General features: G+C 38.9%; 1 protein-coding gene across 5 annotated transcripts in view; it reads left to right on the top strand.

The window, feature by feature from the left end:
• Positions 1-25,930, top strand: part of ablim3 (actin binding LIM protein family, member 3) — a 92,699-nt gene that overhangs the window by 56,219 nt on the left and 10,550 nt on the right. For 3 of the 5 annotated variants that reach the window (XM_072662894.1, XM_072662890.1, XM_072662891.1), the window contains exons 5-13: positions 1,862-1,988; positions 2,905-2,998; positions 9,732-9,819; positions 11,947-12,077; positions 13,680-13,835; positions 15,095-15,124; positions 15,991-16,120; positions 16,554-16,652; positions 17,917-17,967. In XM_072662894.1, coding sequence (XP_072518995.1) covers positions 1,862-1,988; positions 2,905-2,998; positions 9,732-9,819; positions 11,947-12,077; positions 13,680-13,835; positions 15,095-15,124; positions 15,991-16,120; positions 16,554-16,652; positions 17,917-17,967 — 906 coding nt within the window. The remainder of the gene's footprint in view (positions 1-1,861; positions 1,989-2,904; positions 2,999-9,731; positions 9,820-11,946; positions 12,078-13,679; positions 13,836-15,094; positions 15,125-15,990; positions 16,121-16,553; positions 16,653-17,916; positions 17,968-25,930) is intronic. The other 2 variants (XM_072662893.1, XM_072662892.1) reach the window with 2 other exon arrangements.

The following is a 25,930-nucleotide window of genomic DNA, read 5'->3' as shown; positions in this document are numbered from 1 at the left end:
GCACTGTATTGCGGTATCAATAATGTAATTTATAGATTTATGGATATTTCTTTCAGGGATGTATTGTTACTTGTGCTTACAACGCATTTGTGTGTCTGTAAGGGAAAAGGAGAGCGGATGTCATGTCTTATGATAAGTCAGGTTTGAGGCGGAGAGAGAGAAAGAGAGAGAGAAAGAGAGAGAGAGAATGGCAGAGACAGTGATTAAACTCTGTGTTTGTTATCAGACTGAAGTGGTTGTACAATCGAATATATTCCACCCCAATTGCAAATTAGATTTACTAGCAAAATGTACAAACGTTTAGCTGTTTGTAAGAAACCAATTAAACAATTTAAACAGCTCAACACAACTAATGTAACAAGACAACTTTTAATGACTACTGCAGTACTCCAGAAGACTGCAATCTGGTGGCGGTAGGGAGGAAAGAGGGAAAAGAAGAGTCAGCATCTGAAAGCAGCAAAGTAGGCGAGTAAAAAGAGTAGTCTTTTAAAGACAGGTGGAAATTGGTGATTTGTTAAGGTAAAGGTGATGTTGCCATACAGCCTCCAAGTAGAACTTTAGCTGAAGCTTTCATTTTCAAAATTGTTTGACCCCTTTTGGCAACGATCCTGAGAAATCTTAGGCCATTCGCCTCCAGTTCACTAATATTCTTGGGCTTGCATGACGCACCCACCTTCTTCCAATAAACCAAACATTTTTTGTGGGGTTCAAGTCAGGCAACTGTGATGACCACTGCAGAATCTTCCAGGACTTCTTCCAAAACCAAGGCGCGGTGGACTTTAAGGTATGCTTGGGATCACTGTCAAGTTGAAAGGTCCAATGACGTCCAAGCTTCAGCTTCCTCACAGAAGGCATGACGTTTTCTCCTTGGATTTTCTGGTACTTGATTGAATCCATCTAGCCCTCCACATGCTGCAGATTTCCTGTGCGAGAGAAAGCAAAGCAGCCCTAGAGCATCAGCAAGCCACCGCCACGTTTCACTGTAGGCAGAAGGTTCCTTTCAAGTCATGCTTCATTCGTCCTCCTCCTCATACTGAAACCTCAGTGCCTGCTTTCACCAAATCTTATTGGACCAAATCTTGCCTCATCAGAAATCTGGTGGCAGCCGGTTATAGCTTCTTCTTTTTGCTTTGTCCAGGTAGTTGAACTGAAAAGATATGATTTGGTCATTCAAACTAATTAACGTTTTTTTTATTTGTCTTGCTAAATGAATAAAAACATGTATAGTAATTTATCAACCTGTTTCTTTCCAAGTAAAGAGAAGCACAGCAAAATAAATGGTCTTGCTGATCGACTGTGCACTGTAGATGTGGTTGGTGAGGTTGAAAAGCACTGGTATACTCCTTTAAGGGTATGTAGCACTTCAACATGTCAGTGACTGGGGGATATGAGGAAGACGGTAAGTGAGGAGGTCACTGTGCTGGGCGGTTATGGCTAAACATAGCTGCGAGCAGTCCATATGAAAACAAACGATCGACTGACCTTTCAGTACACCAGAGCCTGCTGCAGTCATGCATCAAACGCCACCCTGGATTTAGCACCTCACACAGCTAGTTTGTGTGTATGTGTGCACGTCTGTGTGTGTGTATATATGTGTGTGAGTGTTTGCAGCAACTTACCACAAGATATTACATCAGTCAGTTTGCGTTCACAGCTTGACTAAGCTTTGTGCTATTAAACACTTGAGTTTGACAAATGATTCATGAAGCTGTGGATTCAGTACGACCTTTCAGAAAAAAAAAATGTATAAACTTCACATTCATTTCCAGGCAAATGTAGGCAGGACGTAAAAATGTGGTGCACTAATCTCTGTCTCTCTCTCTCTCTCTCTCTCTCTCTCTTTCTCTCTGTCTCTGTGTAGACTGTGCAGGCTGTAAGGAGGAAATCAAGCAGGGCCAGTCTCTCCTGGCATTGGAGAAACAGTGGCATGTCAGCTGCTTTAAATGCCAGACCTGCGGGTTGGTTCTCACTGGAGAGTACATTAGCAAGTGAGAATCATCCACCCTGTTTTTTTTATGTGTTTTACGTTCTTTTAAAGTTCTGAATCCAGACAATAACAATACAACAGGAGAGTAGGGCACACCCTAACACATTTTGTTTTCAGTCATTAAAACAACATCTCAGCAAGATATATTTTTATATAAACAACCTGGTAAGAAAGCCTGTGTCAGATTTCTTTTTGGCCCCAAGCAGACAAACTAATTTCATTTACAGTAATTCTATAATCAGGTGAATTAGACAAAGACAACCATTTGGTCTCCACTTTTATCCCAGCCGTGCAGTGAACACACAAACTGGACAGTGAGCACACATGCCCAGAGCGGTGGGCAGCCATCGCAGAGGTTAAAGGGCCTTGCTTAAGGGTCCAACAGTGGCAGCTTGCTGAGCCCGGGTATCAAACCTGCAACCCTGTCATCAATAGCCCGGAGCTCTAACTGCTGAGCCACCACTGCCCATAATTAGCCTGATGTGGGACGTTTCTCCATTGGATTCTCTCACTGGGTGACAGGTGTAACACTGCATTACAAAACCCACCATGTGGAAGCTTGTACATTAGACTTTACACACGACTCATTAGTCAAAAGACACTTTATTTTACAAGTTAAGGTACTAAAATATGGGTACAAAACTATCGATTTCATAGATGAAGATGATCAAAAGCATGCTTATGCATCTCTGTTTAACTACATAAACTACATAAAGTCTATGTTACAATCTATACTACATTAGTTTGTGCCCTGCTCTCCCCAGAGAGCAATTCAACTACTATGACTACTGCTACTACTAGTACTACCACTACTATCGCAGTGAAAAGGAGCCTGTTGCATACTAATATTAACTAATAACAATGCAACTGTTCTGAGTATTATTAAAGTTTTGAAGTATGATTTGCTTGTTTTTCAGAGACGGTATACCATACTGTGAATCAGATTACCATGCCCAGTTCGGAATTAAGTGTGAGTCCTGCAACAGATACATCAGTGGACGAGTACTGGAGGTGAGTATGCTGGTCCACTGTGACCACTCAGCCAAATGGCTGCTGTCCAGTTATTAATATGATGCTTTCTTCTCAGGTGCAGGAGAGCTAAAGCACCTCAGCCAAATTATAAATCACCAGTCCAGTTGACAGCAACAGCAACAACAACAAAATAGCTAAATAAAAATCAGCACCAGTTTGCACATGTTTCAGGTCATTCTTTCCATATCTAAACATTCATAGGGCCTGCCTTTGGTGACTGAGCAGAATGTCACATGTGTTTGTGTACCTGTGTTGGCAAAGCAAAAGTGTTGAAACGGACCGGGACTGATCTGTCAGTGGCATGAGGCACTGTTTATAAAAAGATCAAAAGCTAAAATGTGAGGAGATGAATGGGACTGTAATTAAATATTTATCACCCTCTTTTAAAAGATTCTAAAATATTTTTGTGAAAAAAAATTTTGTGAAAAAAAACTAGAAGACTGTCCACAAGGCTGTCCACAGTTATACCACAGTTAGTTCTGACCTGCAGTGTGATTGGCTGAGAGACGTTCTTGGAGTACCAATATTGCACTTAAACCAAAGATGTTACTCTGCCACATGCACATGCAACCCAGCAAAGATGCCAGTGCTTGCAAGACAAAAACACCAGCCATGACAAAGCAGCAGTGTTATAATTATATAAGTAAAGGACTCTCCAAATTAATTATAATCATAATTATACACAATTATACAATTATAATTAGTTATTAATTAGTATGACCTAAAATCTACCGGCTTTGGAAACATCTGTTTCGATTTTATTTGGTAGGATGAGGCTTTTAATGACCAGCCTGATCCTTCCAGTGAAAGCTGAAATTAAATGAAAGCTAAATGCTAGAGATTTCACACTGTTATTCACATGGCGTCCCAAACAGACACACAGGCACAACGGAACAGTACTCATCAGAGGTGTTGCTAGTTCGGTAGGTAGGGTACATATGGTTTGAGACACAGAATAAGATCAGCAAATCAGAGGAAGCATGATCTGCTGCATCAGTTAAGGTAGAAGGGGTCATCTAATGCTTTGGCCATTGCTTGTAACCCTGATGATTGGGAAATTATGAACTGTTTCTCTACTACTACGACTGAGGGGCATAGTCAGATAATGAAAATGTTGTTTTAACAGCTGGGTGGTGCATAGAAATGTTTATTTTCCGTAATGCAACTATAAAAACTATTTCTGTACTTTTTATCTAAAAATTAAACAATAAACTTTAAGAATGGAACTTTGGTATAATGACAGTAATGCACTCGAGGTGTACCAGCGCCAATATCTCACAGTATTTCACTCCCATATATCACATTATATTGCTTAATTATTTAATCATAGAATGTGCACACATCATGGATTAAATTGGGTTTATGCTTTAAAATAATACTGATCAGAATATCATTTCCTAATTCATCAGCAGTGACTAGGTGTCAGTTTGCATTATACATATTGTCACTGTCATACAAAAAACCTTGTCCAATTTGGCCATATTTCACCTTTTGCCATAATTTGATTTGGGCAGATGTCAATTACATGATGCATGGACCAATAGAAAAAAATATTTCACATTGACTTCCATTGAAACATTGAAAGTAAGGTTGCTTTTTTAAGGAGATACAAGGTTGTTGAGTGACAGTGACAATATTTTACAGTCTTCAACTGATGCGTTTTATATATAGACACTGACAAGGAATAAACATGTTTTTGCCATATGTCTTTTGAAAGATTGTGCACAGATTGTGTTTATTTTTCTTCAGTGCATTTTTATAATTTGCCCTTCTTATAAAGAAAAATCAGACACTGAATTGACAGTAAAAATAATTAGTATCTTACTAAATGGTAAGGAAGTGGCAACTCTGAATCACATTTGAATAAAGTAAAGTGAAGTAATAACTCAGCTACTTCTGTAGTTCAAATGTTGACGTAATGCAGCATGTTCTCACGCTTTAATGGTTTTCCTGGCACCTCCAGACTTCCATGTGTTTGCTCTGCCTGCCACAAGGAGAAAGCGAGAAAAAGAACAAAGTGGAAAAGCATTTTGAGGAACCACAGAGGCAAAGAGAGAGAGACATGAACAGTGGAGAGATGAGAGAGAGAGGGGGGGAGAGAGCGAGAGAACCGGTGTGTGACAGTCACAGAGGGAGATCAACATGATGAGGTAGTTTACATACAAATGAGAAAGGAGATCATTTGGCAGCACAGACAGTTCCGAGCTGATGAAGCTTAACAGTAACACACTCCCTCAGACAAAACCAAATACAGTCTCACAAATACATATGTATGTAAGTGTATGTGCACACACTCACACACACACACAGACCCCCACACACTCTGCTTTCCTGGCTGTGTGCTCTTGTGCCTGTCTGAGTGGTTGGTGTGAAGTGCTGTGTGTTCTAGCAGGAGGTTTTTTGAGGGGTTATTTATAGCTGGTGGGCCACAGACTGATTTATCTTTATCCTGCCTGTTTGATTTGCACTCAGTCCCCCCTTGGGAGGCTCCCACTCATATACCACGCCTTGGAGCACCCACAGACTGACAGCTCTCTAATTCCTCAAGCAGAGAAAGCATAAGCTCCTGTTGCTCCAACTCATCTTTAGCCTCCTACCATCCACCCACATTATGGCTGTCTTACACACCCTTAACATTACAACACCTAATGTGGTAATCTTATGGAGATAAAAATGTAGGCCTATGTTCCTTGAATTTCTAATTTAGGTCAGTGGGCAGTTGCTGAATTTGAGAGTAGGTTGAAAAATGTGTATGTCTTAATAAAGTAAGTGTGTTGCAAATGTGTAAATATTTGATCATATTAGAATATTGTGAGCACTCCTAGTATATAGGCTATATCCTGTTACCTGTGGTTCTTTAATTACAGACTGTAGTCCGTCTTTTTCTGTGCATACTTTGTTAACCTGCTTTCACCCTGTTCTTTGATAGTCAGGATGCTGTTGGCTGAATATTTTTGGTTGGTGGACTATTCTCAAACCAGCAGTGACCCTGAGGGGTTTAAAAACTCCAGCAGCACTGCTGTCTGATCCACTCATACCAGCACAACACACACTAACACATCACCACCATGTCAATGCCACTGCAGTGCTAAGAATGAAACAGCACCCAAATACGACCTGCTCTGTGGTGGTCCTGAAAACAGGGTGAAGGGAGGCTAACAAAGTATTTAGAGAAACAGATGGGCTGCAATCTGGAATTATAGAACTACAAAGTGCTTCTTTATGGTCAGTGGAGCTTGTATAATGGGCCAGGTTCATTCCGAACCAGGAGTCATCATATAATTTATAATTATATGATAGAATTACATATAGAATGTCAGCTAAATATAGATAGTATGATCTATAAATTACCTTATCAATAAACATTTTGTCTTTTAGAAGATCTGTCAGTATACATATAACAGCAATTTTAACTCATTTGACAAGATATTTGACTTGAAGATTACTGCAAGATTTACTTTGTAAATTAACATCAGTATCTCTACGGTCATGAGTTTGATTTCCAGGAATCACATATGCTGATAAAAAAAGCTATCCCATTACTGTGAGTGATACAATCACCTGCCACTTTTATTTTGAGGATCCTCAGCAGCTCAACAGCACAAGAGCTTTCAGCTGAGTAAAGACTACTTCAACTCGAAAGCATTACTTCCGGGCGCGGAATGAGGTGTTGTTAAGATGCAGGAGCACTAGGGCATGCCTTGCTGTTTCAGCTGGTATAATTAGGCTTTGGTAGAAGAGTTGTGAGGCATCAGTGAAGATAATCACGACTGCTGTTGAGTCCACAGGGAGTAAACAGGGTGGCATGAGAGAACTCGAGAGGGAAACCCAGCCTCCACGCTCCATGAGCCATCCACCAGGGTTTACAGTTGACACATTGGCACCGTACCACAGACAGCCCTACGGTAGTACATGGTGGATATACACAGGCTTTTGGGCTGAGGAGTTGTACTGAAAATACATGTGAAATAAACAGGTGCATATTTTTTCATAAACATAAAATAAATTATTGAAATTGGTCACAATGAGCGGCAATTTGCATAATGTATTTTACAAACCATTTGTGGACTAGAGATGAATGTGAAGAGCTTTCTAAAGATCTAAAGAACCTTTGTTTGATGTAAAGGTTCTTTACCAATCTAAAGCTTCTTCACACACTCACACATCTCTATTACCAACATGGTTCTTTATAGAACCAAAAGTGGTTCTTCTGTGACATTGCTGAAAAAAAATTATGTTTAAGAGTGTATGAATAGTGATTACACTGATGCATATTCAATTCAATATTCATATGCATAGTTATCTTGCCCAATTATTTATAATACAAAACATAATATAACTATAACGATACTGTACTGTAAACAAACTGCACTGATACTGTAGTACCATTAGGCACACATGACATTCTGTACCATTTTTGTTCACATTTTGTCCAGAAAACATATTATTATATATATATATATATAAAAAACTAATATTGTTTTAAAAAATATATTATCATATTAGTCTGCAGTCTTACTTAGTATGTAAGTAAGTAATGTAATTTAACCTAAATCTGCCAAGCTTTATAGAAACCCCTACTGAAACTACAACACCTTGATGTGAACCAGGCGACCCTTGGTTTCCTCTTCCATTGTCCACTTTTTGTCCATGAGACCAAGCGTCCCTCTGCTGGTGACTTGCAGTAATATTACTGAAAACATCTGTCCTCTGAGTGTAACTCAGCTGTTACAGCTGAGCAGGTAGAAGGGAAGACATGTCCAAGAAACGGCAGAGGAAATGTTGAGGAAGTGTTAAAGCCGGAAATGCTATATGACATAAGAATAGTTCAAAGGGTCAGGCTGTGTGAAGATAGTCTTCTCTTAATGCTGACAAATAAGATTAAGTGTGCAGTCCACCTGGCCATCGAACAACCTGGACTTCAACAGAAAACTCAAACTCATTTAGGTCACATGTCAATCTCAGACTATTTCTGGAAGCTTTCTTAGCAGCCCGTGGAGGTTGGTGTTTATGGCCAAAGTGAGTGCACTTTTACTGGAGTGCAGAGTGATATGAGGATATGAGAAGAAAATGTCAGTGCTTTTACTACTTTGGGTGGAGATTTGGTTTAGAAATAGGTTGTCTAGTACAAGAGGATGGCAATGCTGCGGGTATCAAGTCAATTGTAGAGTTTCTTTTAGAATTATTATTACACTGCAAAAGGTATATTTTTATATTAGTCTAATTGAAAAACTGATTTTCAGTTAAAACCTGCTTTGTTCAGGTTTTTCTTTTTACACAAAAATAGAAACTTCACTGAAGTTGGATTTAATAATTTATCTCATATTGTATCTCTTATTGCAGTGTAAGAACAAGTTATCATTTTCTCTTGCAGAGGGTGACTATATGGGGGTTACTGGTCAGCATTAAAAATGTGCAAAGTTATTTTGTATTAAGTTAACTCAAAAGATTAAATGAAAGTATTGCGACTTTCTGGGTTATTCTAACCTAATTTACTAGGCGTTAGGCTTGTGACAAAATAAAATATGTTGATTAAGGTATAATTCAAAATTTTAGTTTGTAATGAATTAGAAAATTGACTTGAAATAAGAAAATAAAGCTGTAACAAAGTTAGAGTGTTTTAATTAGCTTATTCAAAATGAAAAACTATACCAGACTATAAGAGTAAATTAAAAAATAAAATAAACAAAGAAAGAATTTGAAGAGGCTATATAAATGTCTTCATCAGCATCAGCTTACAGTGGCAATATCAAAATGCCTTGCTAAATTGTGAGAAATATAAAACAGTCCAGAATAAATCAAAATTTTATCAAATCAGTTTTTGGCAATCAAACTGCATTGATATTCATTCAATATAATGGTTACTTTTTGGCAAAATAAAAAAAATCCAATATTGCCTTTATACTTTTCCCAGTTGTGTTTGGAATCTAACCATGATAATCAAATTAAATTATTGTGTATATTGATTATTTCTTCATAATGGATTGGATTGTTTTAGAACTAATTGTACTTAAATCGAAGTGAAATCAAAGTGAGGTCAGTGATTTATACCAATGCTTTTTCCTAAAGAGAAGGATTTACTTTACTACCATGCTGCACAGAGGATGATCAATTTTGGTGCCTTGACGTTTTCTTATCATGCCTACAAATAAAAGTTGAACATATCATCTAATGAGAGCACACAGTGTTTAATGTCACACCATGATCTTTAACAAGGCCAGGGAGCTGTGCTAGTATCCATGTTTTAATTGAACATTCACCTCAGGATTTGGAGACCGTGGAGTGAGCTCATGGGTAGAGATGATGCGTTGTTGTGTTCACTGAGCTCAGAGTCATCAGCAGCCTCTGAGGAATAGTTCCCTCAATTACTGACGCCTGGCAATTAAGAGTCTAGGAGATGCTCGAGAGCAGCCTACGATGATCAAGAGGGTTGTTAAGCATGGCTGTGATGATGAAGTCTCTTCTGAGCTGCTGGAAAAACAGCATTACAGGACAACCAGAGCTTATTACTCTGTTGGTTTATACAGAATCTGCTACTGAAATAGGCTCTGTGCTCAATGCGCTTTAATTGGAGGCATTATAGCACGTATTGTTACAGGTTTAACAAATGGAAAAGAGGAGTTTATTCCCTTCATGATCCCTTCATGGTGGCTTTTTTTGATGGCTTCTATTGCAACAGTGCTCATTATCGTTTCTCCCTGTTTGACTTCAGGCTGGAGGGAAACACTACCACCCTACCTGTGCTCGATGTGCCCGGTGTCAGATGATGTTTACAGAGGGAGAGGAGATGTACCTGACAGGTGAGTAAGAGGTCTGAAAGACCAAACTCACTTACCGCAGACAGAATCAGTTTGCCATGAAGACCCTGAGGGGTTGGTAAGCTTAAACCAAATTGTTTTTTTATTTGCATTCTGAATGATGTGTATATATATATATATATATATATATATATATATATATAATTATTAATTGTTTTGTAATTTGAGGAGGGGGGCACAGCAGCAGCCCCCATTGTATTTGCCCTATTCACATTTTCTCATATGCTGTGCGAGAAAGGGTACATTTGTGTAAAAGGTCATTGTTAGCAACCAACACCACCAACTAATATTTAGTGTAGATCTGAAATTGCTGTAGAAAGTATTGATTCCTAAGTACTGTCTAAGTTGATCGTCCAAATTCAGATTCCATAACAAGTGGCAATCATCTGGGTCCAAGACTGTGTGGCATTATGGATCCAGTAAAGCACATGTGGTGGGCAGTGTTTTTTAGACTGACTTCATTTATAATAGATTTGGGGTCTCAAAAGATTTTTTTTAATTTTTGGGCATGACCTGAATTTTCAAAGCTGTTAAACTCAGAGAGTGAACTAAATATTCTACAGCAAATAACCCTGTATTTTAGTCATAGAATGCACCTGATATTAAACATTTTCTACTGAGAACGAAGCTGCTGGGCTGCTCTACCAGATTTCAGAATATTATTGTTACTGCTCATGACTTTTCATGTGTGCTTTTACAGAGTAATAAAAACCATAGTAACACACAGAAAGCAGAGATTCTTTTGGAGACATATTTTTGCCCAACATGGACATTTAAACATGTTCTAGGGAACACAGCTACAGTTTCCGAGACAGTGTTAACACTGATAATACTGTAGTCTCGGTTAGATTTGTTTTGTATGCGCGCCTGTTGCACTAAGCTATTCAGAAGAGCCTTTGAAGTTATCTTTGGTTGATGTCTGAACCTAATTGTAAAGTAACGGATTTACCCTTTGTTAAACAATATGATGACTAAGATTTTACTTTGTCCTGTGATTAGCCATGATGGAGGTCATATGACATATAGTGATGATTTTCCTGACTCTTACAACCCCGTTCGACTGTGACTTAATGTTCTGTGCAGTAGTTTTTTTCTTGTTGAGTCATATGACTGCATGTTATTTTCTTTATAGTGCCTGCTAGGCATTAAATTATTCCACTAGTATATAATTACTGTCACACAAAACCATCTCCAAAAAGGCAATTACTTTACAGCAGAAGTAAAAAAACCTTCTTAATTTCCATGGAAGTCACTGTGAAAAGATTTGATTTGAAGTATTGGAGGATTTCTGTTGATTCAAAACCATGTAAAAAACAAGGTACAAGCAACATTAGTGTGTAACATGCATTTCAGCAATGCGATAGCTTTCTTTCACATGGAGAGAGAAAGTATAGTGAGGAGGGTGAGTAAGAAGTGTAAAAATGTTAATGCATCCAATAGAAAGCTAAAAGGTTCAGCCAGATGCCAAAACCAAACTGCAATATTCCAGTTCAGTGGTGGAGATCCCAGCAAAGGAATCTTAGGAGAACCATCAATGACCGGAACAACTTCTATTGTAGGTTTAAGAGGGACACATTCACACCTCTCCACAATTCTACAACAGAATCTACAACCAGAATTCAGGACTTATACTGCTCAAAAACCAGAAAACGAGACTCCTTGCACCCTGGTCTCCTCTTTTAGCTGCTCCTGTCACAGACACTACAGAACTATGTCCACTAAGACGGTCACACACAAGAACAGTTTTTACACTCAGGCCAATACCTTAATCAGCTACAGGCCATAGATATTACTGATAAACTATTATCACTCTTATTCTACAGTTACTGCATTACTGCACCATTATTAATTTCACACGTTTACACTGCTGTGCTTACACAATATTTCATCTGTATAGTGTTGCGTACTGCTATTCTGTGAATAACACTGCACTTCACGCATCTAAAGACAGCAAAGACACATTGTGGACAGTCAGATTAACAGCTGAGTAACCTTCACAGGTCCTGTGATCAAATGCAAACTTATACTGTCCGTGTTCTCCACGGCATTGTGGCTAAACGTGAGCGTGGAAGTCAGGATGTGTTCTCAGTTCTCTGATCTGCCTCTTAGGTGCTGAGGTGTGGCATCCTGTGTGCAAGCAGGCAGCTAGAGCGGAGAGGAAGCTGAGAGTACGGCGCATGTCTGAAACCTCAATCTCTCCCCCAGGCTCCAGCATCAGCTCCCCCAGCCGTGTCATCTGTGTGAGTAACCAGGCTCTGCATGTTTTTTTTTTTTTTTTTTTTTTTTTTTAAGCAAAAATAGAGTTGGTTTTAAGGAAATAGCCTCAAAAAATATCTGGGTTCTTCATTTGCAAGTAAATAATATTGGGGCCCGTTATTCCCAAGAGAGATTCAAGCAGTGATTTCCCCCTTAGAAGTCACAAGTTTTGTGCAATTTAAAATGAATAATTTCTCACTTTCTTGCTTATTGAACTCACATATGTAATTCAGCATAAAATTTCATAAAAAAAAAAATCTCCTGACTTTGAATGCTTAGCATAATTAATGAAAATCTTGAATAAAATCCACATGCAGTGCTTTTGCATCCATGTGTTCACTGGCACACACTTGCTGTATACTGGTGTGGTGTAGAGGTGCCAGCATAAGAATGTGTGTGTGTGTGTGTGTGTGTGCGTGTGATTGATGTGCTGAGTAACCTTTGTGCTGAGTGTGTGACTGATGTGCTGAAAACGCCATGTAAGCATGTGTGCTGTCCTGTGCCACCTGCTGAAGGTCAGGCCTTGGACACTGCAAAACATATCATGCATGTGAGTGTGTGTGATGAGAATGAAAACCATCAGCCAGCATGTACCGCATAACAGGACAAACTAAAGCATACATAATCTTTGATTAATAAGTAAGCAATAAGTGTTTTGTTTTCCAAACTTCATAATAAAGGTTAAGTGAACACAATGATTAAATGCACATGTAATCATGCAATGATAAAAAAATGTATCAGTTAGTGTGAAAGATTCTTCAGCATCCTTTACTTTAGCTTAGCACACTCTCAACATTTTCTCAAACAGCTTCATAAGGAGCCATCTGGGATGCTTTTCCAACAGGTCGTATGAAATTATACTTATGCTGAGCACTGGTCAGTTGAACATGCAATATTTGTCTTTGAAATAAATGTATTCATTGACTTAACATTCACTATTTATGTTTGTCTCAGAAGCAAATGAGTTTGAAGAATTGATTTAAGGTTTGATTTAAAGTGTTTTCACACTCATATACAGTATCTGTTTTACAAAAATGTTTTGTCTAGTTCCATTATAATAGTAATCTGTTAACTTTTATTTAAACATCACTTTTAAAATAAGTGTCATTATCCTTATTCATGCTGTTGCACAGCTTTCTCAGTCATTTTATTATCGTCCACAGCTTTCTAGAAACACCTGCAAGATACTGTACATTACCTAAAAACAAATACATTTTTAAAAAGGTTTTATACATTTGTTTTGCAGTCATACTGATTTGAACACTGACCTTTGATCAGTGACTCCAATTTTTAAACATTGAATCCACACTTGTGGTTCCAAGTTTTTACGCAGATGTGTGCATTTAGTTTCTGGCGTCCAGTCTTTCACTGGTACTGAATGAATGGTGGGGTGTTTTGGTCCTGCTGAACTCGACCCTTGTTTGATACTGACGTTGTATGAAATGACATGTTGTTGCTGTTGTTAACATTGGCATTCATTTTATTTGTGTTTTTTCCATTGACGTTTTCAGGCCTGTCCATCTTGTTCTTGTTGCATTTTAACACGTGTGAGTGTGTGTGTGTTTGTCCCGTGTCCCTTTCCTCAGGCCAAAGTGGAGAACGAGGTCCTAGAGTACAGAGATCTGGCTGCGCTGCCAAAGGTTAAGGCCATTTACGATCTGCAGAGGCCCGATCTCTTATCCTATGAGCCCTATCACAGATACTACTCCGACGACAGGCTAGAGCGCCTCAGCTACGGGGAGGTACTGCCCTAGTGGGACTTTAAAGCCTCGCTGTGTACCTTCCCAGTATGCCACTCATAGCCGTTAGACAAGCTGACCTGACCTAGCCTAGCTTAGCAGAGCCTGGCCCTGTATTCCCAACATGCGTTGGTCTGTGTCACAGTCATATTCAGCCCTTGCTGAATGCTGATTTTACTTTCCCTCATGCTGCATCTGTCTGTAGTGATCTCATCTGTCTTTCTCTAGAAAGTTCTCTCTTTGAGGCATGTAGTCCTGTTAGGGATGCATAAGAAAGTTGGCACAAACGTAGGACCCGGCCAATGTATGAGTTGCGCACAGATATACATTCACTGAAATACATTCACAAATGTTTTGAAAGCACAGTTTATAAAAACTGTGCTTTCAGCCTGTTTTCAAACTTCTGAACAGAGATTTCAAACATTTAAACAGTCGACCACTTTAAATTATATCAGTATTATTGGTTATGTTTTCTAGTACCTTGAAATTGGGATTGGTTACAAAAGTTACATATTGGTCGGACCCTGTAATCTATGTTAATATCACTGCAAATTCTGCAAAATGCATATTCAATACATTTCTTACATGTAAAGAATGTATGATAAGAGGTACTAAATCCTATTATGCACTTCTGGGACTGCTTCAGGCATGTCTGTTAGGTACATCAGTCTATATAACATACGTACTAAACTAATTCTGATAGCAGTGAATAACAGTATGGTAATTGCCACTACTTACTAATTGAGTTATTGTACCAATATTGTCATGCATCCCTAAAGCCTCTCACTTTATCATCACACTTGTTGTTGCCATGCAGCTTTTAAAGCACCCACGTTTCTGTTCAAACTCTCCCAAGTTCGCTTGCAGCATTAGGTTGTGCATTTTCCATATCTAACATGTTGTCAGGTTGGACAAATTGCAGCCGTGCTGAGAGCTACACATTTCAGTAATGCGCTGGTCATACGTTGCATTATAAGCCCTGCTTTCAGCAGCCTTACTAGCTGTCAACAGATGAATGAATTTTCCTTCCTTCTGCCGGAGTGTATTTTGTTCCCACTGCCTAAGTGCTTTCCGATGTGAGTGGGAAATTGATTGTGCTGTTATCACAGTGCAGAAAACAACTGTGTTACTAAATCATGATGGTATAAAGGGGTTAGTGTTAATGCGGTAGCCTTCTTTGCTGTTCACTTTCCATAAAGAATGGGAAGAAAGAACTTTCACCCTGGCAAGGCGGTTAATCCGATTCTCTCTCACTTCCACAGTCTCTGGGCACACTCTCTCCATATTCTCAGGTAATCACCTCATACCCTCATGAAATCTTTTGTGTGTAGGTTGACAAACAATAAACAACATATAGCAGAGTAGTTTCCATAATGAAAACAGTGGTGCATACATTTTTTTTTATTTCTGAATATATTATATATATATATATACATATGATTTTATAGTTAATTTATGCATTTTTTTACAAATACATTTTAAGTTTCCTTTTAAATGTATACAATTTAATTTTTATATACATAATATGTATATAATACATTGAATTTGTTATATACTAATACTGTTTATTCAAAATATTTTGATCATTTCATGCTGTTTGTGGGATGGACTGTGCAAACTTGCTTGTTGCGCAGCAGTTATTACTAGTGTTTTGTACAGGGAGGGGTTTTGATTGTTGAATGTGTCTTGAAGAGACTAATGCATTTACACTGCTATAACATGTGGCTCAAATGCATCTCAGATCACCTCCTAAAGTGGCTTGAATAATTGAATTTGATTCTGTTTTAAATGCATCTTGGGTGCGTGTAAACTTGCATTTTATGTGGCTTGGCCTTATGTAGATATAATCCTGATACTCAAAGTGTAAATGGGGACTTTTTCTTAATACTGTGTGCCTGTACTATATATGGAATATTTTATGAAGCCAAGTAAGATCTAAAAACAATAAAAAAAATAGTTTTATTTCTTTATTAAAATAATAAAAAATCTTATTTTGTTATTTAACTGTTTGAACACATCATCAATGCAGGAGTGCAGCGTACTGAGACAACTTCTGTTGTTCTAGGCACTTTACTGATTGTTGTGATCTATAAAAATGAAACCGGTTTCATCAGTGAACACTGTGTGAACACTGTGTGTGTGGGCGGGGGGGTTCTAGGACATGTATGACACTGTGGACCTCAGGCAGCGGCGCTCTTCCAGCCCCGGCTACATTGACTCACCCACCTACAGCAGACAGGGCATGTCTCCCGTCCTGCCTCGCTCGCCTCAGCACTACTACAGATATGGTGAGTGTGTACACAGATCTCAGTATCGGTGGCGTACAGTTCAATTACAGAGTATACACACTGCATACTGAAAGGATTATGCTTGACATGTCCTTGACAGGAAGCAAGATAGGCATGTTAAATGTTTATACTGGATTTTGAAAAGTGAAATCAGGCTCTGCAGATAAACTAATTAGACGACATTAGTTTTCCATGGCTTGCCATTTTTTATTTTTGTTATGTATCTGTTTTTCTTTTTGCTATATATAGCACAGCATGCCGTTCTTGCCTTTTCTGAAATGCACACTCTGCCTGGCTAGTTTGTGAACAGAGAGATTGTCCCTTCTGATTTGTGTTCTGACCGAGAGTGATGTGTGTTTTGTGACTGGAGGAGGGATGATCCTTCATTCATGCTCTGCTTCTGTCACTGTCATTGACTGATGGCTTGACGCAGGTTCTGAGAGTGGCAGGAGCTCTCCATTTTACCCACAGCTGGATCCCAGGTCCAGTACACCCACCACCAACCAAGCACCCAAGCATTTCCATGTGCCAGGTAGGCCACGCCTCTGCTGCCAGTCCATTTGCTGCTCTACCCTTCATTCATAGCCTGAATGGTATTTACTAGGGCCCAACCAAACTATTAGCTGATCAATAAAATTAGCATATAATAAAGATTTGAATCATCCATTATAGCCATTATACAGCAGTACAACAGAATTTAGCCTCTGCATCGCTTCTCTAATCTTTAGGCCATTGCTGCCCCCATGTAATGTGTTAGTGTCAGATTTTTCCAAACATTATTGGTAATTAAGAGACACCTGCATTGTAAGGAAGACCATTTACTTCAATTTAGTAGTCAGGCAACCTGTTTGGTGTTAAAATGTTGCTTCCTTAGTTACACTGAAGCCTAATGTTGCATACAGACACAGTAGTCACTAATAGCAGAGGTGGGGGACTCGAAAATTTAAGGACTAGAGACTTGCTTAATTAAGACTCGACTTGACTTTGACTTCATGATTTTCATGACTTGAGACTTGACTTGGATTTAAGACAGATGTCTCAAAAGGAATATTTAAATATTTGCATTTGTCTAGATGTTGAGAAGTAGAGATTTGTTTAAACATGATTTAAGAAATACGGACTTGTTTAAACATGATTTGGTGATTTCTCTTGGAATGTGTGCAAACCTGGCAGCCAGAGAGAATTCAGCAGACCAGTAGAGACAAGTGTACAAAGAAGCTCTGTATCATGAAAGCAGTTCTTTAAAAAATAATAAACTTTGGATAATTTCAGGACTTTCTCAATATCAGCCTGCATCAGAGTTCACCCTTGTGAGATAAGGGGGGTGTACAATAGAGCCCATTTGGAAAGTCCTACTACAACTACAACTACAACTAACAACACATCCAACCACTCAGAGCCCATGATCACTTTACACACACATAGCCCATGTTACACCCATGTGAGCCCCACATGAGCATGTTCTCTGGGTTGGTTGTCAAGGTCTTCATTAAATTTTATGCTATTCTTGAAACAATTAAAAACTGGCAGCTGCATTTGACAGTATTTTGTACAATGATCAGTTGAAGATACAACTGTTGGTCGGGCCCTACTATTTACAAGACCCTTTTCTTTTACAGTTCCCTTTTCAGACCTAGTTACATACACACACTCACACAATCCCTTCAAATCCTGCCTGAAAACGTGGACACACACAGTAGAGGAAGTAGAATTGTACGTGACTCCAGTCTTCTCCTCCTCCTTCCGTGTCACCCTCTTCTCTGTATTTCACCTTTAACCTCTCTTTCTCTTCTCAGCAACAGCGGACCCCAACATCTACCGGAAACCTCCCATCTATAAGAGACATGGTAGAGTGTGCTTGGCTTGTCCTTGCTCCTCCCTACCCCAGCATTAGGCTGCTCGTGCCTCTGGGAAAGATGTGTTGGATTGGCAGTGTTGACACAGATAGATTATTATTTAGCATGCTTTTAGAAAACTAATAAATAAGTACCGCTTTGGCTTTGGGTCAGCACCTGTCTACCATAGCGGTGTCCAGGACTACAGAATTTAGCCTTTAGAATTAGCAGTAGTTAATTAAAAGGAACCCCTTGCTGTTGTGTACTGTCGCCCTTCTCTGTTGTTCTGCAGTGGAGCTACAAGCATGACATAGCTCACTAGTAATGGCCTTAAACTGCATCAGGTTGTGAAGTCATTTTGGCTGTATGAAACAGCGTTATATGTACAGGAATATGATGTATAGCTAAAATAAAGCCTGTACCTGTATCCGTTTTATAGATGAAGCCACACCGGGTCAGAAGTCACATAAGCAAGCTTATTTAAAAGAACTAAAGAGAATGATGTGGTTTGAGGCAAGTTTGTAAAGGTTCAAGGAATGATACAAGGGTTGGTTCACACTAACTACACTAAAAATGTAAATATATAGAGCTCTAAACCTTTGCACACATCTGTGCACACATCTGTGATTGATGAACTCTGTAGGTGTAATTAGTAGGAAAGTAAGTTTTGAGACTCCACAAGATATGCTAAACCAAAAGGTTACCAAGATTCACAATAGTTTCTGGATTAGGAGTAATGAACCTAGGGTTCGAGAACAATTAATTGCTAGCTGTATGTAGTACTATTTTAAATTGTCTCATTTGCACATTTTTTATACATTTGTTTTTGTGAAGGAATTTTATTATTATTTTTTTTAAGTTGGTATGCGATTTATTCTTTGGCTAATCATACTTGAAACCTAATTCTTTAATCTGCATCTCCCGAATACTGACAGTATTGCTGCTAATGCAATATTATTTAAAATTGTAGCATGCTAATGAGAAGCTTCTTGATTCAAAAACAGCTATAAACGTTAGCCGTATTAGCTGTTAAGCTGAGGTTTTGATTGATCAGTATCAAAAATGGAATCGTGTTTTAGCCGGTGCTGAAGGTCTTTATTTTGAAAGTAAACTTGTACAGCCATTTTAGTTGGACCAGTGATAGAAATAGGTAGACCTTCTTTACATGAGAAAGCAGAAATCGTCCTGTCAGTAATAACTGATGGAGTTGGGTGACCTGAGTACACTGACTGTACGTCTGCTCCATGTGCCTGTGTATCGGAATGCGGCCCCCATTCCGTGTCTCTACTGCTTGCATGACACGAAGAGGCAGTGCTGGCACAGCCCCCTGCCCCTTTCACACAGGAGGGCAATGAAAAAGGAATGAGGCTCACTGAGGCATGATGATTGCCTGTGTTCAATGGCCATGCGTCTCCCTGCATCTCATCCACTGGGAAGTGGCCACGTTACGTGCTACAAAGCCCCCCTGCACAAAGCTAATTAAACACCTTCCTGCATTTGGGCAACATGGCCTGCTCTTTTTCTTCAGCATAGTCTTGGTTACTGTGTGGGTTTTATACATAAAATTGAGCTTTGTGGACAATCTGTTTATTTTCAGTGTAGACAGTTTAAGTGTCCAACTGCTATAAATAATGTGGTTAATCTAGGAAGGATATGTGAGCTGCGTGGTTGATAAAGGTCACACCCTTTTCTCTTCAGTGGAAATAATTAGGGTCCTCTAAAGTAGCATGAATTTGAACACATCTCCTTTCAACAGCAGTAATAGTGCATCTTTTCCACTTAATTGCATGCCAGGGCATGAGTATGTGTGTGTCTTTGTGTGTGTGTTGTGTAGTAGGGGAGAGAGGAACACAACCCAATGCAGGGTAAAATATAATAGGGACTGTTTGCATAGTTAAGTAAATTCAAGCAGAACTTACTTTAGATACTGTCTACTGTTCCCACAGCAATCTCCTTCGAATTTTCCAGATTCACCCTATAATAGATAAAAGTACCATTAAAAAGTACTGTGATCAGCCTGTACCCTGTAACACAGTATCATTTTGAAGTATTTAAATAACACATCAAGAGAGACACAGTCTAAGAGAAAGCACAGCCTATAACTAGGATCCTAATTGAATACAATGTGAGAAGTCCATATGGCTCCCATTTGAATTCTGAACAGTTAATTTTGGACTTTTTTTGCATATTCATCAAAAATTAATGAACAATGCTATGTTAGCATTTTTGCAAAGTCAGACCAGTCAGTCAACCACATTCACAACTTGAGTTGGGCTAGGATGGAATTTTAACACACACATAGACACTACTAAGTATACTCACACAGTGAACACACATGCCTGAAGTGGTGGGCAGCCTTTGCTCTTGCTCAAGGGCCCAACAGTGAGCAGCTAAGTGAATCCCACAACTCCTATAGGACCCACAACCCTGTTAGCAGTAACCCAGTGCTCTAACCACTCAGCTACCACTACCCACAAATGCCCAAAACAGCCTCAGTTCGTTGTGAAATGGATTCCACAAAACATTGGAAACATTCCTCTAAGATTCTGGTCCACGTTGATGTGATTGTGTCACACGGTTCCTGCAGATTTATCAAGAGCACTTTTATGCTGTGAATCTCCCGTTCTACCACATCCCAAAGGTGACCTCCTGGGTGTAGGTCTGGTGACTGGGAAGCCCACTGAAATTCATGACCAGTTTGAGATGCCTTAGATCAATATCACACCATTATTACACCACCACCACCACCAGCCAGGACAGTTGACACAAGGCAGGTGGGTGTATTCTTCTATGTGTCTCAGCAGAAATAGAGATTTATCAAAACAAGCAATTTCTTTTTCATAACTGGTGAGCCTTTGTCCACTGTAGCCTCAGCATTCTGTTATTGGCTCACAGAAGTGAAATCCAACATGCTCTTCTGCTGTTGTAGCCCATCTGCCTCAAAGTTTACCATGTTGCGCATTCTGAGAGGCTTTTCTGCTACTATGGTATACCATTGTAAGAAACATCTAGACACTGTTCTGAACTGTACTGAAAAGCCTAGGAGATCAGCAGTTCTAAAAATCCCCAAACCTGACCATTCAGCACTAAAAATCATGCCAAAAATCAACAGTTTTTCCCATTTTAATGGTACATATCTGCATATCCATATCTGCATGACTTTATGCATTGCATTGCAGCCAGATGATTGGCTGATTTGATCATTTAATGAATGAGTGTACATGTCATCCCAACAAATTGCTCAGTGAGAGTTGGTGTGGGAAGCTCACCTATTACAAATTCAGTCACATATTACTGTTCTAACCCCTCCGAGGGACTTTCGAGCTTATATACTTATATACTTAACTCTGCCTGTGGGGTAAATTGCAATATTTGCACTGATTTCTGCTGAATTGTTTTGAAATGGTAGGTGCCAGAAGCATTTACAGTAGTTCATTTACAGAAGATATGTGCAGGTTATTTGCCATAATGTTCTTCAAAAATGTTCAGCTAAAACCAAAATCTGTATTGATTTTGAGGTTTTGATGTTGTGACCCACTCTCCCTTTGTTTTTGTGGTATCAGATTATCTTTGTGTTTCTTTTTTTCTTTTGTTTATACAGTGTATGTATGTGCATTACAGGCTTGTGACATTTAACCATAATTTGAGTGAACACGCAAGTTCCATCCACACAGAAGTATTCATATAAAGATATGTGACATGAAAGGCATCAGATCCCAGAGTGCTTTTTTCGTTAGTGTGAAAATAGAACATGCATGCTAACTCCGAATTCTGCTTTACATATCATGCATAATATAAGATACACTTTTTTATTTCTAGCAAGGGAGAGATGAATTGTTCACCGTGCCCGTACAGCTCACCACATGGAGACCTTATCACAGGCCAAGTGAGATTATACTTGACCCGATGTTTATCTCAGGACACTTGAAATTGAATTTAACCAGAGTCAAAAGGCTTGTGCCCTCTCAGCAGCGTGACAGCCTCTGTAGTGTCAGCGCTGTAGGCGCTGCAGTGAGTCGTTTTTTGTTGTGGTAATGTGACTCCTATGACCGTGCGAGTTCTGCTGACACACAGCAGTCTATACCTGTCATTCCAAGACACATCACTAGAAAAGACACAACGTCTGCTGCCTAAAAGCAGTTTCAAAGAAAAGAAAACAAATATTAGGCATTTTAAAATTAAGAAATTGTTGGAAGGTAATTCAGGTAGGCCAGTCATTTTCATTGTAGTACGATCAGCAAATACAGACTTTTCTATTGCAGTTAATGTTCTAATGCACTTGAAAGGTTTTCAGGGCTTCTTTAGTAAAAATAGTGTTTATATATAGATCCATGACAGCTCAAAGAACCATGTGGATGCTTTGTATGTGGTTCTTTGCCTGGTGAAATGTTCTTTGCATTGGTGTAGATGGTTCTGTATGGCTCCTTTTTAAACATGACTCTTATATAGCACCAAAATACTCTCACTATTGTCAAAGAACCCTTTTTCATGACTGCATGGAACCTTTTTTGTTTACAGTGTACATGTAAACAGCCCTCTTGGTTCCTTTTCATAAATGTAGATATTGCATTAAAAGCAGCATTTCCTGCAAAATGGAGACCAAAATATCAGGGTATTTTATGTATCCTGTCATAGCTGGGACAGATTGTTCCAGCAATGGGAACTCACACACACACACACACACACACACACACACACACACACACACACACACACACACACACATGCACAAACACACAAAAATTCTACATTATGTAACTCACAAATAAACATAACTCTTATGGTTTACCCCTAGAAAATCATAATAATTATCTTCACAGTCTTAAAATTGGTTGTAAAAGAGTGGATCTTACAAAATAGCCACATATAGTTTCAGAATATAGATAAATAAGTTGAAAATGTCATCATTAAACTTGATCACAATTTTTTTCACATGTAAAAAGACATTCACGTGTGGTGATGCATGTTTTTTTTTTCCTGTAACGGTGGATAAACTCTCAAAACAAGGGTACTTTGTAGGTACTTTGCAGGTACTTGCTGTCTTGCTTCACCAAGGTACAAATGATGTAACTGTACCCTCAAAGGCACAACATGGTCCAGTTGTGTACCTGCAGTACACTACATTCACTTTCCCAAGAGAAAGGTTGCATAATTGCAGCTTTTCATAACCTGTTTCTAAAAAGAAGAACTTCTACAAAACAAATCTTGGCTTCAGGAAAGGTGTATGGAGGCAGTGCCACTGAAATTTAGTACAGTTATAGCGTCCTAGTGACAGTTTGGTAGAGACCTTGGTAGACTGATCAGGTTTTCACAAATTTTGATCAGTAAAATCAGTAATTCTGTCACATTCATAGTTTTTGGTCTTCAATTTAATTAGACTTACTAGCCTAAATAGTAACCTGGTGTGAAATTCTTTCGTCATGCACATGGACAAACCAGATATCCGCACATGAAAAACGAGCCAAGCCACCAGAGCATCTGTCAGCTCGCCTCAGAACGTAACCTGACTCTGCTCTCGCTCCATCTTTCTCTTTAACTTCTTTAATTGTGTTTATATGTGAGTTTAATTATGTGGGAGGCTGCTTAGCTGTTTGGCTGTTAAATGCTGATTCCGCATGCAGTAATTATTCTGATTACCAGTGGAATACAGCACAATAAAGAAATGATCAGAAATGGATGAACAGCTGCTTCTTCTGATGATGATAATCTTAATGGGACAAATGTTCTGTGTGTGTATCAGTTCATTCATATAGTTTGGAGGCTATGAATATAGGGTTTATTATGTCTGGAGGTTGACACTGTTGCATAACGAATGTATACAATAGCATAGAGATGGCTTCATTCACATATCACAAGCCTGTAATGAATTCCTCTCGAGGACCTTTTGCTATTCATATGGAGGAGTCGCATGTATAATTGAGATGAAGATGTAGTGAGTGTGTTTGCAGTGCTTCATATGCAGATCAGACAGATCCTGCAGTTTTCAGCTCATTTGGTTCTCCTCCATGTGGGTACCAAACCTAAATCTCACCGACTGCTCCGTCTCGGATGCAAATAATGCCCCTCTTTCTTTTCTTTTTTTCCCTTTCCACATTTTGTATCACATTAATCCTGTTCTTTCCCTGACCAACCACTCACTCTGTAAGTATTCTCTCTCCCTATGGCCTTGCACATCTGTCCGTCTGTCCATCATACTGCCCTTCCACTCATCCCTATGATGTCGTCAGTGTACTGGTTTGCTGTTGTAAATGTAGTGTTTGGCTGTCAGCGAGATGCTTCATGCTTAATGGGAGTTCTGTGGATTTGCAGTTTGTTTGGGAATAATGCTTAAAGAGCCGTTTACTGTATTTACCGGACGTTTAGTTGCATTAGAATGGCTTAAGCTATAGCTGATTTAGCTAAACGCAGTGCTTTATGGTTTCCGAGTGGCAATTTGGCCTTTGGAGGCATTCTCCAGCAGTGAATGAGGTCATTAGTAGTAGTGACCATGGTGTACCTTCCTTCTGTTCATCTGTCTTCGTGTACTTTTATTTTCCTTTGAGGTTCAAGAATGGCCTGTTCTACAGATGGGGAGGGCAACCTTAAAGCCTTACTCTAGCATTTTTCAACCTAATCTCTGACACATCTGTATTATCTGGTCAGTTACCACGGACAGTGTGTAGTAAGAGAACAAAAAACTTTGTTCAGATGTCGTAGTAGGAAAAGCATTGCTGCAATGGGGATATTTACAATTAAGAATGTAGAAAACTTTCATTAGGTGGTTAATTAATTAATTGTTCCACAAAAAAGTCATTTTTTGAGATTTAAGTTTGATCAAGGCTCAGAGATTTACAAATGTTACTATTTGATCAAATACAAAAAAGCTACAACCGCAGCAAATGACAGTTAGTAAACATGTAAAGTTAAGTCACACAATATGACCAAGAGACAATGACTGCCTACTGCCAGGCCCAAAAAAATAAAAACAAATCTTGTCCACACAAATGGAAAGATTAAACTAAGATTAGCTTCCCCGTGGAGAAGGAAAGAAAGGGTTCATGATTTGATGCAGACCACATCATCTTTCAAACATGGTGGAGGCAGTGTTATAGAACAGGCACATGGTGTCAATAGAACAGGTGTGACTGCTGATAGAAATAGCAAGATGAGTCAAATGCTGCAAAACTGCTAGGATTGTGCTTCATATTACTGGTGGATAATGATCCAAAACATACAGCAACATCAACCTAAGAGCTTCTTAAAGCAAAGAAATTGAATATTCTTAGTCCGTCTTAAATGAATTGTGCCAGTTTTTTACTAACTGAAGGCAACACTGAATGGCAGAAAGAGCCCCAAACCAGCAGAAACTAAAGGCTGTTGTGGTAGAGGTCTGGCAGAGCATTTTACGGTAGAAAATTTTAGGCAGTCATTGACTGTAAATGATTTGCATCCAAGTAAAAAATACTAGTTTAAAAAACTACTTATCATGCCTGTGATAATGGATGGACAATGTAAAACATGCTTGTTTACAAATGCTGCTATTGCAGTAATATTTTCCCTACTATGACGCCTTCCACCACACTAAGTATGAGTATGAGAGTATGTCTCCTCCAAAGGATCTGCTGCTCTTTACTGTTCCTTTGAGTTCATTCAGCACATCCCTAATTATGTGTAATAGCAGAATATTCAGAAATATTGTAACATTATAATACATTGTACCATTTGTTGTAGTCATTTTATTTTTACTTGATACTTGAAGTATTTTTATTGTATTTATTTTTGAGTGCCACTGTTTTCTCTTTGGAATCATGCTTTTTGTGTCTGAGGAATGATTGATCCGTTTGGAGGACAAAGAGTCATTTTCTGTTTGTTTGTTTTTTTTAGTTACATTTTGAATCACTATTGCTGCCTGTGGTATCTAATAGATCTGAAAAATGCTGGAGGATTCCTTTTAAGGTTGTCCTGGTATGCTTTCCTAACCATAATGAGTTCCCCC

The sequence above is a fragment of the Salminus brasiliensis genome, chromosome 19 (genome assembly GCF_030463535.1).
Source record: "Salminus brasiliensis chromosome 19, fSalBra1.hap2, whole genome shotgun sequence".
Classification (NCBI taxonomy): domain Eukaryota; kingdom Metazoa; phylum Chordata; class Actinopteri; order Characiformes; family Bryconidae; genus Salminus; species Salminus brasiliensis.
Note: the sequence above shows the minus strand (reverse complement) of the source record. Positions and strands in the feature narration are given on the sequence as shown.